This window comes from Bos taurus, chromosome 8, assembly GCF_002263795.3.
Source record: "Bos taurus isolate L1 Dominette 01449 registration number 42190680 breed Hereford chromosome 8, ARS-UCD2.0, whole genome shotgun sequence".
NCBI classification, from domain to species: Eukaryota; Metazoa; Chordata; class Mammalia; order Artiodactyla; family Bovidae; genus Bos; species Bos taurus.
The window spans coordinates 53,254,944-53,272,941 of record NC_037335.1 but is presented as its reverse complement, the minus strand read 5'-3'; the positions used below and the strand labels follow the sequence as shown (position 1 = coordinate 53,272,941).

Here is a 17,998-nt window from a genome sequence, read left to right as displayed (position 1 = left end):
AAAGCCAGTTCTGGTAAATAATACATGTAAATTTTTTTTAATCTGCTAAGAAGACTTTTGCCTGTTACCCCAGGTGTTTCTTGTCTTCCTACTTTTGCATTCCAGTCCCCTATAATGAAAAGGACATCTTTTTGGGGTGTTAGTTCTAAAAAGTCTTGTAGGTCTTCACAGAACCGTTTAACTTCAACTTTTTCAGCGTTACTGGTTGGGGCATAGACTTGGATTACTGTGATATTGAATGGTTTGCCTTAGAGACGAAGAGAGATCATTCTGTCGTTTTTGAGATTGCATCCAAGTACTGCATTTCAGACTCTTTCGTTGACCACGATGGCTACTCCATTTCTTATAAGGGATTCCTGCCCACAGTAGTAGATATAATGGTCATCTGAGTTAAATTCACCCATTCCAGTCCATTTTAGTGTGCTGATTCCTAGAATGTCGACATTCACTCTTGCCATCTCCTGTTTGATCACTTCCAATTTGCCTTGATTCATGAACCTAACATTCCAGGTTCCTATGCAATATTGGTCTTTACAGCATCGGACCTTATTTCTATCACCAGTCACATCCACAGCTGGGTATTGTTTTTGCTTTGGCTCCATCTCCACTGATCTCCAGTAGCATATTGGGCACCTACTGACCTGGGGAGTTCCTCTTTCAATATCTTATCATTTTGCCTTTTCATATGGTTCATGGGGTTCTCAAGGCAAGAATACTGAAGTAGTTTGCCATTCCCTTCTCCAAGCAGACCACATACTGATTGTGGCTCAGATCCATGAACTCCTTACTGCCAAATTCAGACTTAAATTGAAAAAAGTATGGAAAACCACTAGACCATTCAGGTATGACCTTAATCAAATCCCTTATGATTATACAATGGAAGTGAGAAATAGATTTAAGGGCCTAGATCTCATAGAGTGCCTGATGAACTATGGACAGAAGCTGGTGACATTGTACAGGAGACAGGGATCAAGACCATCCCCATGGAAAAGAAATGCAAAAAGGCAAAATGGCTGTCTGGGGAAGCCTTACAAATAGTTGTGAAAAGAAGAGAAGCGATAAGCAAAGGAGAAAAGGAAAGATATAAGCATCTGAATGCAGAGTTCCAAAGAATAGCAAGGAGAGATAAGAAAGCCTTCCTCAGTGATCAGTGCAAAGAAACAGAGGAAAACAACAGAATGGGAAAGACTAGAGATCTCCTCAAGAAAATTAGAGATACTAAGGGAACATTTCATGCAAAGATGGGTTCAATGAAGGACAGAAATGGTATGGACCTAACAGAAGCAGAAGATATTAAGAAGAGGTGGCAAGGATACACAGAAGAACTGTACAAAAAAGAGCTTCACAACCAAGATAATCATGATGCTGTGATCACTCACCTAGAGCCAGACATCCTGGAATGTGAAGTCAAGTGGGCCTTAGAAAGCATCACTACGAACAAAGCTAGTGGAGGTGATGGAATTCCAGTTGAACTATTTCAAATCCTGAAAGATGATGCTGTGAAAGTGCTGCACTCAATATGCCAGCAAATTTGGAAAATTCGGCAGTGACCACAGGACTGGAAAAGGTCAGTTTTCATTCCAATCCCAAAGAAAGGCAATGCCAAAGAATGCTCAAACTACCGCACAATTGCACTCATCTCACACACTAGTAAAGTAATGCTCAAAATTCTCCAAGCCAGGCTTCAGCAATACATGAACCATGAACTTCCTGATGTTCAAGCTGGTTTTAGAAAAGGCAGAGGAACCAGAGATCAAATTACCAACATCCACCAGATCATCGAAAAAGCAAGAGAGTTCCAGAAAAACATCTACTTCTGCTTTATTGACTATGCCAAAGCCTTTGACTGTGTGGATCACAACAAACTGTGGAAAATTCAAGAGATGGGAATACCAGACCACCTGACCTGCCTCTTGAGAAACCTGTAAGCAGGTCAAGAAGCAATAGCTAGAACTGAACATGGAACAACAGACTGGTTCCAAATAGGAAAAGAAGTACCTCAAAGCTATATATTGTCACTCTGCTTTTTTAATTTACATGTAGAGTACATTATGAGAAACACTGGGCTGGAAGAAGCACAAGCTGGAATCAAGATTGCCGGGAGAAATATCAATAACCTCAGATATGCAGATGACAACACCCTTATGGCAGAAAGTGAAGAGGAACTCAAAAGCCTCTTGATGAAAGTGAAAGAGGAGAGTCCAAAAGTTGGCTTAAAGCTCAACATTCAGAAAACTAAGATCATGGCATCTGGTCCCACCACTTCATGGGAAATAAATGGAGAAACAGTGGAAACAGTGTCAGACTTTATTTTTGGGGGCTCCAAAATCACTGCAGATAGTGACTGCAGCCATGAAATTAAAAGACGCTTACTCCTTGGAAGGAAAGTTATGACCAACCTAGATAGCATATTGAAAAGCAGAGACATTACTTTGCCAACAAAGGTCCGTCTAGTCAAGGCTATGGTTTTTCCAGTGGTCATGTATGGATGTGAGAGTTGGACTGTGAAGAAGGCTGAGCGCTGAAGAATTGATGCTTTTGAACTGTGGTGTTGGAGAAGACTCTTGAGAGTCCCTTGGACTGCAAGGAGATCCAGTCAGTCCATTCTAATGGAGATCAGTCCTGGGTGTTCTTTGGAAGGACTGATGCTAAAGCTGAAACTCCAATACTTTGGCCACCTCACACGAAGAGTTGACTCATTGGAAAAGACTCTGATGCTGGGAGGGATTGCGGGCAGGAGAAGAAGGGGACGAGAGAGGATGAGATGGCTGCATGGCATCACCGACTCACTGGATATGAGTTTGAGTGAACTTTGGGAGTTGGTGATGGACAGGGAAGCCTGGCGTGCTGCAATTCATAGGGCTGCAGTAATTCGGACACGATCGAACAACTGAACTGAACTGAAGAAGACTTTTTATTAAAAACAATATTAAGACACAAATACATCTTACAAAATATTTCCATGGCATGATAAGACATTTAGATAACTTTATAATGATAAGTGAGATTCCAGGATTAAATATTAATATACCTGATACCTGCATCAAAAAAGCAAGAGAGTTCCAGAAAAACATCTATTTCTGCTTTATTGACTATGCCAAAGCCTTTGACTGTGCGGATCACAACAAACTGTGAAAATTCTGAAAGAGATTCAAATACCAGATCATCAAACTTGTCCCCTGAGAAATCTGTATGCAGGTTAGGAAGCAACAGTTAGAACTGAACATGGAACCTCAGACTGGTTCCAAATAGGGAAAGAAGTACGTCAAGGCTGTATATCGTCACCCTGCTTATTTAACTTATATGCAGAGTATATCACTGAGAAACACTGCTGGATGAACCACAAGCTGGAATCAAGATTGCTGGGAGAAATATCAATAACCTCAGATATGCAGATGATACCATCCTTATGGCAGAAAGTGAAGAGGAACTAAAAAGTCTCTTGACGAAAGTGAAAGAGGAGAGGGAAAAAGTTAGCTTAAAGCTCCACATTCAGAAAACTAAGATCATGGCATCTGGCCCCATCACTTCATGGCAAATAGGTGGGGAAACAGTGGCTGACTTTATTTTTTAGGGCTCTAAAATCACTGCAGATGATGACTGCAGCCATGAAATTAAAAGATTCTTCCTCCTTGGGAAAAAAGTTATGGCCAACCTAGTTCAGTTCAGTTCAATCGCTCAGTCGTGTACGACTCTTTGCGACCCCATGAACCACAGCACACCAGGCCTCCCTGTTCATCACTAACTCCCAGAGTCCACCCAAACTCATGTCCATTAAGTCGGTGATGCCATCCAACCATCTCATCCTCTTCTCCTCCTGCCCTCAATCTTTCCCAGCATCAGGGTCTTTTATAATGAGTCAGCTCTTCGCATCAGGTGGCCAAAGTATTGGAGTTTCAGCTTAAACATCAGTCCTTCCAATGAACACCCAGGACTGATCTCCTTTAGGATGGACTGGTTGGATCTCCTTGCAGTCCAAGGGACTCTCAAGAGTCTTCTCCAACACCACAGTTCAAAAGCATCAATTCTTCGGCACTCAGCTTTCTTTACAGTCCAGCTCTCACATCCATACATGAGAGAGAGTCCCTTGGACAGAAAGGAGATCAATCCTAAGGGAAATAAGTCCTAATATTCATTGGACTAATGCTGAACTAATGCTGAAGCTGAAACTCCAATACTTTGGCCACCTGGAGCGAAGAACTGACTCACTGGAAAAGACCCTGATGCTGGGAAAGATTGAGGGTGGGAGGAGAAGGGGACGACAGAGGATGAGATGGTTGGATGGCATCATCAACTCAATGGACATGAGTTTGAGTAAACTCTGGGAGTTGGTGATGGACAGGAAGGCCTGGCATGCTGCAGTCCATGGAGTCACAAAGAGCTGGACATGGCTGAGTGACTGAACTGAACTGATACCTGAATTTTAATTCCATCTCTGCCATTTATGCAACCCCAATGGGCTTCCCTTATAGTTCAGTTGGTAAAGAATTTACCTGCAATGCAGGGGACCCCGGTTCAATTCCTGGGTCAGGAAGATCCGCTGGAGAAGGGATAGGCTACCCACTCCACTATTCTTTGGCTTCCCTTGTGCCTCAGCTAGTAAAGAATCCACCTGCAATGCAGGAGACCTGGGGTTCGATCCCTGGGTTGGGAAGATCCCCTGGAGAAGGGAAAGGCTACCCACTCCAGCATTTTGGCCTGGAGAATTCCACGGACTGTAAAGTCCATGGGGTCACAAAGAGTCGGACACAACTGAGCAACCTTCACTTTTCAAGCAAGTTATAGTTATATAACTCTTCCATGCTATATTCTTTATGCTACTTTTTCACTCAAGTATCCTGGAAATCATTTTACAGTAGTATATCAAGATTTTGTTCACCCATTCATTCACACACACACACACACACACACATGCATATATATGTTTTGTATTATAAAATTCTCCCCTTTATTTTACAGTTCATCTGAAGTACACAGTCAAAATTGACTATGTGTTTGAAAGTAACAAATTTTAGGCAAAATGTTATGCAAATTGCCTAAGGTCATAAAACTAAAGATATACTATTACTTTTGACCACTATACCTTTTCACTGGCTATTTCCACTATACCACACTGCCCATGAACCAAATCCATAAACAAGTTCAAATATGAATTATTAGCTGTATAAAATTTTATTATGAATGTAAATCCAGCACTGTCTACATAATTACTAACCGAGGAGTAAAAAAATACATAAAGGAGAATACCAAGGAAAGACACAAATTTATTAGGTAGCCAGAAAGAGCATTTCATATCTATCCCTCTTGGGTCTTAAACTGTTAGCTAGTCCTCTACATTTAATGATACGGAGTACTCCTTTCCAACTGAGCTTCCTATGATGATAAAAATGCTCTCCACCTGTTTTAATACAGTAGCCATAAGCCATTTGTGACTATTAAATGCTGGAATGTAGCTAAAGTATAACTAAGAACCAAATTTAAAAAAAACTTTAATCAATTTAAATAAATAAAAGTGGGTACCATATTGAACGGCATAGAACCAGAAACACAGAAAAAAGTATTCTCTACTCAAAACTGATGGAAAAACATACATAACTGAACAGGAAGGGAAATGAAAGAAGACCATCTCTCAATTTTAGGATTATTTAATAGAAATACTAAAATGTCAATATTTATAGTATATACACAAAAAATTTCAGAAGGGTGAAAATACATTTGATGACTTCTAGAACTTCCTCCTACTCTATACATTTTAATTGATCAAGCAATAAATTTAAATTGAAAAGGAAATAAACTCCTCAAGCACTACTCTCAAACTTTACAAATATAATTCTTAGGTTTGCCTCTGACCTTCAGCGTTCAATCGGTCATTTTCATGTAAGAAATGTAGAAAACTACCTAACTAAATGAAACCACTTTATTCGTTACAAAGGGAGGTTTTCTCAAATCTTAGTTTCTGCTACTAAGCTAAAAATTAATTTATCAAATCAAACATCTATAAACCAAAAGACATCTTAAACAAAGTAATATCATAAATGACATATAAAATACTTAACAGTAGTATATACCTTTAGATGTCCAAGATCCAAAAGAAGGAGATTTGACGTAGGGCTAAAGATACCATCTTGTGGGATAATGATATATGAAGCATTCAAGTTAATTTTGAGATCAAGAACTTTCTGTGTTTCAATAATATATACCAGACCTGCAGAAAATTTAAATCTTTACAATGAATAATGTTCACAAATTAATCAAGAAACAGAGAATCACTAAACACATGAATTAATAACACAATTTTAAAATAATGTGAAGTTAGTATTAATTTTTAAATAACCTTCAGCAAGATATTTTCAATATAAAGTCAATGTGTATGCTCCTCATTAAATATTAGCCAAGTATAAAACTGTAACAATCAAAAAGAATTTTTGATCCATGAACTCAATTGGGTAAAACTTGGAAGATACACATCTAAAAAAATTAAGTTCCATGAAATAGTTATTCATATCTGTGATATTAGAATCTCTATAATTCTCCCCAATTTTTGAAATTAACACAGCTACATCTGCTATACCAAACAATGAACTCAACCTTTATATTACTTGAGACAATGAAAAATTTTCAATTACTAAATTGTCTTCAATAAAACCATATGTAAACCAAAATAAGCCACCAGAGCTTTCTGTAAAAACAGATGAATCTATCCCAATGAATTTTAACTAAAATAATGTTTTCAACTTATATTAAAACATTTAACTAGAGTTTAAATCCTGGTAACATCAGTAAGTAGATAGCCAAACTTTTTCTTCCACATAAAGCAATAAAAATTGTGGGACATAGAGCAAAACAAACAGCAATGCAAATGAAACATTAAGAGGAGGCAAGAGAGTAAGCATCTATCAAGTGGAAAATCAAACTGAAAGAGTTAGCCAAAAGATTTCAAAGGGAACCAAAAAAATTTTATCCTGAGACCATGTTCTGCACTTGGTAAACTTTGGAACTCCTTTCCATAGTCTCATAGAGCATAGGGAACAGATGACAAAAAAAATAAGAGTCCAGCAGGAGTTCTCATAAATCTGGGATCTAAAACATACATACTAAAATTAAGAGCCATACAGAAGTTAAATCTCCCTCTCCCTAAAACCTATCCATAAGAGAATGCAAACAAGGTCTCTGAGAAAAACTTGGTGCTGCAGAAGACTCCTGAGAGTCCCATGGACAGCAAGGAGATCAAACCAGTCAATCCTAAAGGAAATCAACCCTGAATATTCACTGGAAGGACTGCTGCTAAAGTTGAACCTCCAATACTTTGGCCACCTGATAGAAAGAGCCAGCTGATTGGAAAAGACCACGATGGTGGAAAACACTGAGGGCAGAAGGAAAAGGGGGGGAAGAGAGAATGTTTAAGTTTCAAATGGTACAAAGGTGGGAGCTGAGGAAACAATGCTGTAATTTATCCAAAGACAGGCAAAAAACAGTCAAGAAACAGAAAAGACTGAATATCACAGCTTGAAAAACACCTCATATATGTTGTTGAAATGACACATCTAGAACTAAAGATAGATGGGAAAAGAATATAGAAGAAGAAAAAAAACATGTAGCAGCCAAATTACAACCAAAGGAAACCTAAAATATATATATTAAAATCAGAACAAAAAGAACATTGAAAAAGTAAAGCATTACTAAAAATATTGAAAATTTCATACAGATAAAAGATTTGGTTCACAGGAAAAAATTATCTCTATATGTACCTAATTAGCAACAAAATCTATAAAGCAGAAAATTACAGATCCACATGAAATTTACAAATCAACTGACAGTGAGGTGTTTTTCATGTACTTCTCTAAATAACTGTTAGAATATGGTAAAAAGGGGAAAAAAAATCTACTAAGGGTACAGAAAACATGAAGTACATACTTTTCAAACATATATGGAACATTTTTTAAATTACCATATGTTGAGCCAGAAAGCAAGTCTCAACAAATTACAAACCATTAAAAACCACAGAGATCATCTCTATAGTCATCTATATTTTAAAAAAATGAACCTCTAGTTTAAAATTGTTCCCAAAGACATCTCCTAGCCCAAAGACTGAAAAAAGAAATGAGACCCAATCTTATACAAACTCTCCAAGATAATAAAAAAGGGTGGAACTTCTAGGTTCTGAGACCAATAGACTAAAATCTGGAAGTCATTACAAGAAAGGAAAATACAGGCCAGTTTCTGTCATAAACAGAATTTCAAAAATCCTAACAAAATTTTGCAATTAACATGAATGTGGTTCAAAGGTCAGACCTTGCTAAGTGTAAGACATAATTATCATTATATTTGAATTTAAATATATAAAAGCACCACACTAAGTTTCAATTAAAACTGTATCTAGTCTACAAATATAAACTCAAAGAATACTAAAATCAGTATAACATGACTCAAACTGTATAAATGATAAACCAACAATAATACTGGCATTTACCTGTTGCTGTCTTATCACGAAATTCTTCAAGTTTTGTCAAAGTTACTGAAGTCAGCTGTGCTAGATTTACCTCTTTTGGAGGTCTGAAGAATTCTACTATACTATTCACTGTTCTCTGTTAAAATAAGTATAAATAACATGAGGACAAACTCAAGGCAAATAGAAATATATTAAAACTTAGGAATTGCAAAAAATGCTTACTGCATCATATAACATTTCTAAAGGTTCAGCTTCTATGATACACCTCTGAGCAACAGTTTCATCTAAAGGATTTATCTCAAACATAATTTTCAAGAGTGATGCAGCATCATCTAATGAAGACAGGAGGCGGGGTTTTGTTGAGTTATCTGGTAAGCCAGTAACATGAAATGAATCTATTTTGGTTTCAAATCTGCATGAAAAAAAGACAGGAAAAAAATTAGCAATCAATATAATCTTAAAGTATTTTTCAAATTAAAAATAGTAAAATAAAAAAATTTCACTCTGCATTTATTGCTACTCTGTTTCATGCACAACAAAGAAAATACACAGGTATTTGATCTAAACTGACATAGATTAATTCACAAAGAATTCTATTCACATTTTAATTTCTAGATTAAGAAGTTTTGAAGGGTTTGGGGTTTCTGGTTCCCTATGAAAGGAGTTTTAAGTTGCCACTCCATACTAACAAGTAAAAAGCTGAAGAACTGAAAAACCAAAAAGTCTTCTTGGATATGCAAGAGGGGAGGACACAGGGTAAACTGCTGCCCCTAAGACTGGACAGACAGACAGACAGTCACAACTTACCAGAGCAGAGACCTGCAAAAGGAAGACACCATGGACACCAGAACCAAGGCTGGAAAATCTAAATTGTAACTGATGAACTGCTGGAGATGTTAGTGTAGATAACTGAGAGTTAAAAACTCTAGAGGGAGCCAGCCATTGGGAGGCCCCAAATAATTTGATATATACCTACAGGAATTTGACCAAGTTCTAACAGTAAAATCTGGAGAAATATCTCCTCCTCAGGAGAGGAGTGGTCAAACAGGAGATGACTGAACATTGACATTTTAGGAACCAGTCAACTAAAATAGACCAAAATGAGAGAATTTAATTCAGATAACCATTATATCAACTACTGTGGGCAAGAATCCCTTAGAAGGAATGCAGTAGCCCTCAAAGGCAACAAGAGTCTGAAATGCAGTACTTGGGAATGATCTTGGTTTGTTTGCAAAGCAAACCATTCAATATCACAGTAATCCAAGTCTATGCCCCAACCACTAACACTGAAGAAAGTGAATTTGAATGGTTCTATCAAGATCTACAAGACCTTCTAGAACTAATACGCCAAAAAGATGTCCCTTTCATCACAGACGAATGGAATGCAAAAGGAGGAAGTCAAGAGATACCTGCAGTAACAAGCAAGTTTGACCATGGAGTACAAAATGAAGCAGGGCAAAGGCTAATAGACTTTTGCAAAGAGAACATGCTGGTCAAAGAAAACATTCTTTACCAACAAAGCAAGAGACGACTCTACACATGGACACTACCAGATGGTCAATTTCAAAATCAGGTTGATTATATTGCTTGCAGCTGAAGATGCAGAAGCTCTTTCGAGTCAGCTAAAACAAGACCAGGAGCTGACTATGGCTCAGATCATGAGTGCCTTATTGAAAATTCACACTTAAATTGAAGAAAGTAAGGAAAACCACTAGCTCATTCAGGTATGACTTAAATCAAATGCCTTATGATCATACAGTGAAAGTGAGAAATAGATTAAAGGGATTAGATCTGATAGAGTAAAAACCTATGAATGGAGGTTCATAACACTCTGCAGGAGGCAGTGATTAAAACCATCCCCAAGAAAAAGAAATGTAAAAATGCAAAATGGCTGTCTGAGGAGGCCTTACAAATACCTGAGAAAACAGTAGAGGCAAATGGCAAAGGAGAAAAGATATACCCATTTGAATGCAGAGTTCCAGAGAAGAGCAAGGAGAGATAAGAAAGCCTTCCTGAGGGATCAATGCAAAGAAATAGAGGAAAACAACAGAATGGGAAGACTAGAGATCTCTTCAAGAAAATTAGAGATACCAAGGGAACTTTTCACGCAAAGATGGGCACAATAAAGGACGGAAATGCTATGAAACTAACAGAAGCAGAAGGTATTAAGAAGGGGTGGCAAAAATACATAGAAGAATTATACAAAAAAGAACTTAATGATCCAAATAACCATGACAGTGTGATCCCTCACCTAGAGGCAGACATCCTGGAGTGTAAAGTCAAGTGAGCATTAGGAAGAATCACCACAAACAAAGTTAGTGGAGGTGATAGAATTCCAGCTGACCTATTTCAGATCCTATAAGATGATGCTGTTAAAGGGCTGCACTCAATATGCCAGCAAATTTGGAAAACTCAGCAGCAGACACAGGATTGCAAAAGGTCAGTTTTCATTCCAATCCCAAAGAAAGCACTGCCAAACAATGTTCAAACTACCATACAATTGCCCTTATTTCACATGCTAGCAAAGTAATGCATAAAAATTCTCCAAGCTAGGCTTCAACAATACGTGAACCGAGATGTTCAAGCTGGATTTAGAAAAGGCATAGGAACCAGAGATCAAATTGTCAACATCTGTTGGTTCATAGAAAAAAGCAAGATAATTCTCAGAAAAACATCTATTTCTGCTTCATTGACCACACAAAAGCCTTTGTGTGGATCACAATGAAATACGGAAAATTCTTAAAGAGATGGGAATACCATACCACATTACCTGATTCCTGGGCAATCTGTATGTAGGTTAAAAAAGCAACAATTACAACTGAAAATGGAGCAACAGACTGGTCCAAAATTGGGAAAGAAATACATCATGATTATATACTGCCCCCTGCTTATTTAACTTCTATGTAGAGTACATCATGTGAAATGCTGGGTTGGATGAATCACAAGCAGGCATCAAGATTGCTGGCAGACATATCAAATTTCCTGATATGCAGATGATACCACCCTAATGGCAGAAAGCAAAGAGGAACTAAAGAGACTCCTGATGAAGGTGAAAGAGGAGAGTGAAAAGCCGGCTTAAAACTCAACATGTGGAGAGGGGAGGTACAGCTTCCAAGAGAGAGGAGGCCGGGAATGGGGACCAGAGTAATAGGTGGTGGATGGGATGCTTGGGCTTCACAGGAAAGAAGATGGAGAGTGCACAGCAGGTGTCTGTGACTGGATTTGCATTTGAAATTTGGCCTCCGCAGAAGAACTGTTTACTGGGACAGCAAGAGCAGAAGATGGACCAGAGCAAGGCTGATGAGTGGCCCAGGTGACACATTCACATGGAAAATCTCCTTCCCATTCTTGTCTTCATCTCCAAGAACAGGTACTCTGCATGCCGTGGAGAATATATCAAGCCCTGAGCCTTTGGAGTGGGAACAATAACTCCAAGACCCTAGACTATCAGAGACTAACCCTAGGGAGTATCAAATAGTGAGAACTCACACAAAGGAAACCACTTGAATACAAGACCTGGCATTACCAGGTAGTACCCTGTGCAGTACACCTCATCTAAACAACAACAAAAAACAAAAATACAAAACCAATCATCAGCAAACAGGATTACCACCTCACTCAGCCTTGCCCATTAGAGGGAAAAGAAACACTCAGCACAAATTTCAGCCTATAGGAAGCTTACACAAACCACTGCACCAACCTTAGGAGGGCAGAAATCAAAAAGAAGAAAGAATTCAACCATGAAGCCTGGGAAAAGGAGACCTCAAACACAAAGTTAAAAAATAACACAAATGAAGGAACAAACTAGAAACACAGAAGTCCAAATAAATGAAGAGAAAACAGGCAAATACCTGAAAAAGAATTCAGAATAATGATAGTAAAGATTATCATAAACCTTGAAAACAAAATGGAGAAAATGCAAGAATCAACTAACAAAGACCGAGAAGAACTGAAGACTAAACATAGAGACAAAAAACAGAATTACTTAAGTTTAAAATACTCTGTAAGGAATCAAGAGCAGAATATTTAAAGCAGAAGAACGAATCAGTGAATTGGAAGATAAAACAGTGGAAATAACTTCTGAAGAGCAGAATAAAGGAAAAAGAATGAAAAGAACTGAGGATAGCATCAGAGACATCTGGGACAATATAAAATGCACCAACATTCAAATTATAGGGGTCCCAGAAAAAGAAGAGAAAAAGAAAGGGTATGAGAAAATTTTTGAAGAGATTATAGTTGAAAATTTCCCCAACATGGAAAAGGAATAGTCAATTAAGTCCTAGAGGCACAAAGAGTCCCATACAGGATAACCTAAGGAGAAACATGCCAACACACATACTAATCAAACTAACAAAGACTAAACACAAAGAAAGAATATTAAAAACAGCAAAGGAGAAGCAACAAGTAACATACAAGGGAAACCCCACATGCTTAACAGCTGATCTTTCAGCAGAAACTCTGCAGGCCAAAAGGAAATAGCAGGATATATTTAAAGTACTGAAAGGGAAAAATCTACAACCAAGATTACCCAGCAAAGATCTCATTCAAAATTGATAGAGAAATAAAAAGCTTTCAGACAAGCAAAATTTAAGAGAATTTAGTACCACCAAACCAGCTTTACAATAAATGTTAAAGGGACTTATGGTCAAGAAATACAAGAAAAGAAAAAGATGTACAAAATCAACCCGAAACAATTAAGAAAACGGCAACAGGAATATATATATAATAATTACTTTAAATGTAAATGGATTAAGTGCTCCAACCGAAAGACACAGACTGGCTGAATGGAAACAAAAACAAAACCCACATATATGCTGTCTACAAGAAACCCACTTCAGACCTAAAGACACATATAGATGGAAAGTGAGAGGATGGAAAAATACACTCCATGCAAATGAGAAGCAAAGAAAGGCTGGAGTAGCAATCCTCATATCAGACAAAATAGACCTTAAAATAAAGAAGATAACAAGAGATAAGGAAGGACACTACATAATGATCAAGGGATCAATCCAAGAGGAAGACATAACAACTGTAAATATCTATGCACCAACATAGGAGCACCTCAATACATAAGATAAACACTGCTGCTGCTGCTGCTGCTAAGTCGCTTCAGTCGTGTCCGACTCTGTGCGACCCCATAGACAGCAGCCCAAGAGGCTCCCCCGTCCCTGGGATTCACCAGGCAAGAACACTGGAGTGGGTTGCCATTTTCTCCTCCAATGCATGAAAGTGAAAAGTGAAAGGGAAGTCACTCAGTCATGCCCGACTCTTAGCGACCCCATGAACTGTAGCCTACCAGGCTCCTCCATTCATGGGATTTTCCAGGCAAGAGTACTGGAGTGGGGTGCCACTGCCTTCTCCAAGACAAACACTAACAGACATAAAAGGAGAAACTGACAGTAATACAGTAATAGTAGGAGACTTTAACACCTCACTCACACCAATGGACAGATCATCAAAACAGAAAATTAATAAGGAAACACAAGTCTTAAATGATACATTAGATGAAATGGATCTGATTGATATCTTCAGGACATTCCATCCAAATGCAGAAGAATACACCTTCTCAAGATTGACTTCCTTGGTGGCTCAGATGGTAAAGTGTCTGTCTACGATGCAGGAGACCCGGGTTCAATCCCTGGGTTGGGAAGATCCCTTGGAAAAGGACATGGCAATCCACGCCAGTACTATTGCCTGGAAAATCCCATGGACAGAGGAGCCTGGTGGGTTACAGTCCATGGGGTCACAAAGAGTCGGACACGACTCAGCAACTTCACGTCACACCTTCTCAAGTGCACATGGAACATTCTTCATGATAGACCACATCCTGGGTTACAAATCAAACTTCAGTAAACTTAAGAAAACTGAAACTGTATCAAGCATTTTCTCTGACCACAACACTTTGAGATTAGATATCAATTACAAGAAAAAAAACTGTAAGAAACACAAACACATGGAGATTAAACAACACGTTTCTAAATAACCAACAGGTTACTGAAGAAATCAAAAGGGAAATCAAAAAATTTCTAGAAACAAATTACAGTGAAAACACAACAACTCAAAACCTATGGGATGCAGCAAAAGGTTTTCTAAGAGGGAAGTTTATAGCAATACAATCCTACCTCAAGAAACAAAAAAAACCATCAAATAGACAACCTAACTTTACACCTAAAAAGCTGGAAAAAGAACAAAAAAAACCCAAAAATTAGTAGAAGGAAAGAAATCATAAAAGATCCAACCAAAAATAAATAAAAAAGAAATGAAAGAAACAACAGTAAAGGTTAATAAAACTAAAAGTTGGTTCTTTGAGAAGATAAAATTCACAAACCTTTAGCCAGACTCAGTACGAAAAAAAGACAGAAGAATCAAATCAACAAAATAAGAAATGAAAACAGAGAGGGTTACAACAGACAATGCAGAATTACAAAGAACTATAAGAGACTATTATGAACAACTATATGGAAATAAAATGGATAACCTGGAACAAACACACAGATTCTAAGAAAAGTTCAATCTTCCAAGACTGAACCAGAAAGAAATACAAATTATGAACAACCCAATTACAAGCACTGAAGTTGAAGTTGTGATCAAAAATCTCCCAAAAAACAAAAGCCCAGGACCAGATGGCTTCACAGGAAAATTCCATCAAACATTTAGAGAAGAGCTAATGCCTATCCTTCTAAAATTCTTTCAAAAAATTGCAGAGGAAGAACACTTCCAAATTGATTCTATGAGGCCACCATCACCCTGATACCAAAATCAAAGACAGCACACAAAAAAGAAAACTATAGGCCAATATCACTGACGAACATAGATGCAAAAATCCTCAACAAAATCTTAGCAAACAGAATTCAGCAACACATTAAAAACCTCATACACCATGATCAAGTTGGGTTTATTCCAGGAATGCAAGGATTCTCCCTTATATGCAAATCAATCAATGTGATACACCATTATTAACAAATTGAAAGATAAAAACCATATGATCATAATAGATGCCGAAAAAGTCTTTGACAAAATTCAGCACCCATTTATGATGAAAACTCTTCAAAAAATGGGCACAGAAGGAACCTGCCTCAACATAGTAAAGGCCATATATGATAAGCCTACAGCAAACATCATTCTCAATGGTGAAAACTGAAAGCATTCCCCCTAAGATCAAGAACAAGACAAGGTTTTCCACTTTCACCACTATTATTCAACATAGTTCTGGAAGTCCTAGCTATAGCAATCAAAGAAAAAGAAATAAAAGGAATCCAGATTGGAAAAGAATAAGTAAAGCTCTCACTGTTTGCAGATGACATGATACTGTACATGAGTGAGTGAGTGAGTGAAGTCGCTCAGTCGTGTCTGACTCTTAGCGACCCGGTGGACTGTAGCCCACCAGGCTCCTCCGTCCATGGGATTCTCCAGGCAAGAATACTGAAGTGCGTTGCCATTTCCTTCTCCAGGGTATCTTCCCAACCCAGGGACTGAACCCATGTCTCCCGCATTGCAGGCAGACACTTTAACCTCTGAGCCACCAGGGAAGCTTAGTGATACTATACACATGCTATGCTAAGTCGCTTCAGTCGTGTCCGACTCTGTGCGACCCCACAGACGGCAGCCCACCAGGCTCCGCCATCTCTGGGATCCTCCAGGCAAGAATACTGAAGTGGGTTGCCATTTCCTTCTCCAATGCATAAAAGTGAAAAGTGAAAGGGAAGTTGCTCAGTCATGTACGATTCCTAGCGACCCCATGGACTGCAGCCTATCAGGCTCCTCTGTCCATGGAATTTTCCAGGCAAGAGTGCTGGAGTGGGGTGCCATTGCCTTCTCCGGATACTATACATAAAAAACCCAAAAGATAGTTATCAGAAAATTACTAGAGCTAATCAGCGAAATTAGCAAAGTCGCAGGATACAAAATCAATACACAGAAATCACTTGCATTTCTATATTTAACAATGAAAAATCAGAAAGAAATTAAGGAATTAATCCCATTCACCACTGCAACACAAAGAATTAAATATCTAGGAATAAACTTACCTAAGGAGACAAAAGAACTGTAAACGGAAAATTACAAGACACTAATGAAAGAAATCAAAGATGACATAAACAGATGGAGAGAGATTTCATGTTCCTGGGAAGGAAGAATCAATATTGTGAAAATGACTATACTACCAAACGCAATGTACAGATTCAATGCAATCCCCATCAAACTACCAATGACGTTTTTTCACAGAACTAGAACAAAAATTTCACAATTCATATGGAAACACAAAAGACCCCAAATAGCCAAAGCAGTCTTAAGAAAGAAGAATGGAGCTGGAGGAAATCAACCTTCCTGACTTCAGATTATACTACAAGTACAGTCATCAAGACAGTATGGTACTGGCACAAAAACAGAAATACAGACCAATGGAACAAGATAGAAAGCCCAGAAATAAACCCATGCACCTATAGGTACCTTATTTTTGACAAAGAAGGCAAGAATATACAATGGGGCAAAGACAGACTCTTCAATCAATGGTGTTGGGAAAACGGGACAGCTACCTATAAAAGAATGAAGTTAGAACACTTCCTAACACCATTCACAGAGACAAACTCAAAATGGATTAAAGACCTAAACATAAGATCAGAAACATTAAAACTCTTAGAGCAAAAACATAGGCTGAACACTCAATGACATAAATCAAAGAAAGATCCTCTACGACCCACCTCCTAGAGTAGTGGAAATAAAAGCAAAAGTAAATAAATGGGACCTGGTTAAACTTTAAAGCTTTTGCACACCTAAGGAAACTATAAGCAAGATGAAAAGACAACCCTCAGAATGGGAGAAAATGATAGCAAATGAATCAACTGACAAAGGATTAATTTCCAAAAATACAAGCAGCTCATACAACTCAATGACAGAAAAACAACCCAATCAAAAACTGGGAGAAAGACCTAAACAGACTTTTCTCCAAGGAAGACATACAGATGGCTAACAAACTCATGAAAAGATGCTGAACATTGCTCATTATTAGAGAAATGCAAATCTAAACCACTATGAGATATCACCTCACACCGGTCAGAATCAGTTCAGTTCAGTCGCTCAGTCATGTCTGACTCTTTGCAACCCCATGAATCGCAGCACGCCAGGCCCCCCTATCTATCAACAACTCCTGGTCATCATGACCATCAAAAAGTCTACAAACAATAAATGCTGGAGAGGGTGTAGAGAAAAGGGAACGCTCTCACACTGTTGGTGGCAATGTAAATGGATACAGCCACTATGGAAGACGGTATGGAGATTTGTTTAAATAATGGGAATAAAACCACCATATGACTTAGCAATCCCACTCCTAGGCACATATCCTGAGGAAACCAAAATTGAAAAAGATACATGTATCCCACTGTTCCTTGCAGCACTATTTAGAATAGCTAGAACATGGAAGCAACCTACATGTTCATTGACAGATGAATGGATAAAGAAGGTGTGGTACATATATACAATGGAATACCACTCAGCCATAAAAAGGAATACATTTGAGTCAGTTCTAATGAGGTGGATGAACCTAGAACCCAT

The 17,998-nt window shown here is 38.1% G+C and overlaps 1 protein-coding gene across 2 annotated transcripts in view; it reads right to left on the bottom strand.

The window, feature by feature from the left end:
- VPS13A (vacuolar protein sorting 13 homolog A) overlaps positions 1–17,998 on the bottom strand; it is a 276,405-nt gene that overhangs the window by 182,740 nt on the left and 75,667 nt on the right. For both annotated transcript variants that reach the window (XM_024996187.2, XM_059889554.1), the window contains exons 18-20: positions 8,672–8,861; positions 8,471–8,585; positions 6,069–6,205 (exon numbers count right to left, since the gene is read on the bottom strand). In XM_024996187.2, the coding sequence (XP_024851955.1) occupies positions 6,069–6,205; positions 8,471–8,585; positions 8,672–8,861 (442 nt within the window). The remainder of the gene's footprint in view (positions 1–6,068; positions 6,206–8,470; positions 8,586–8,671; positions 8,862–17,998) is intronic.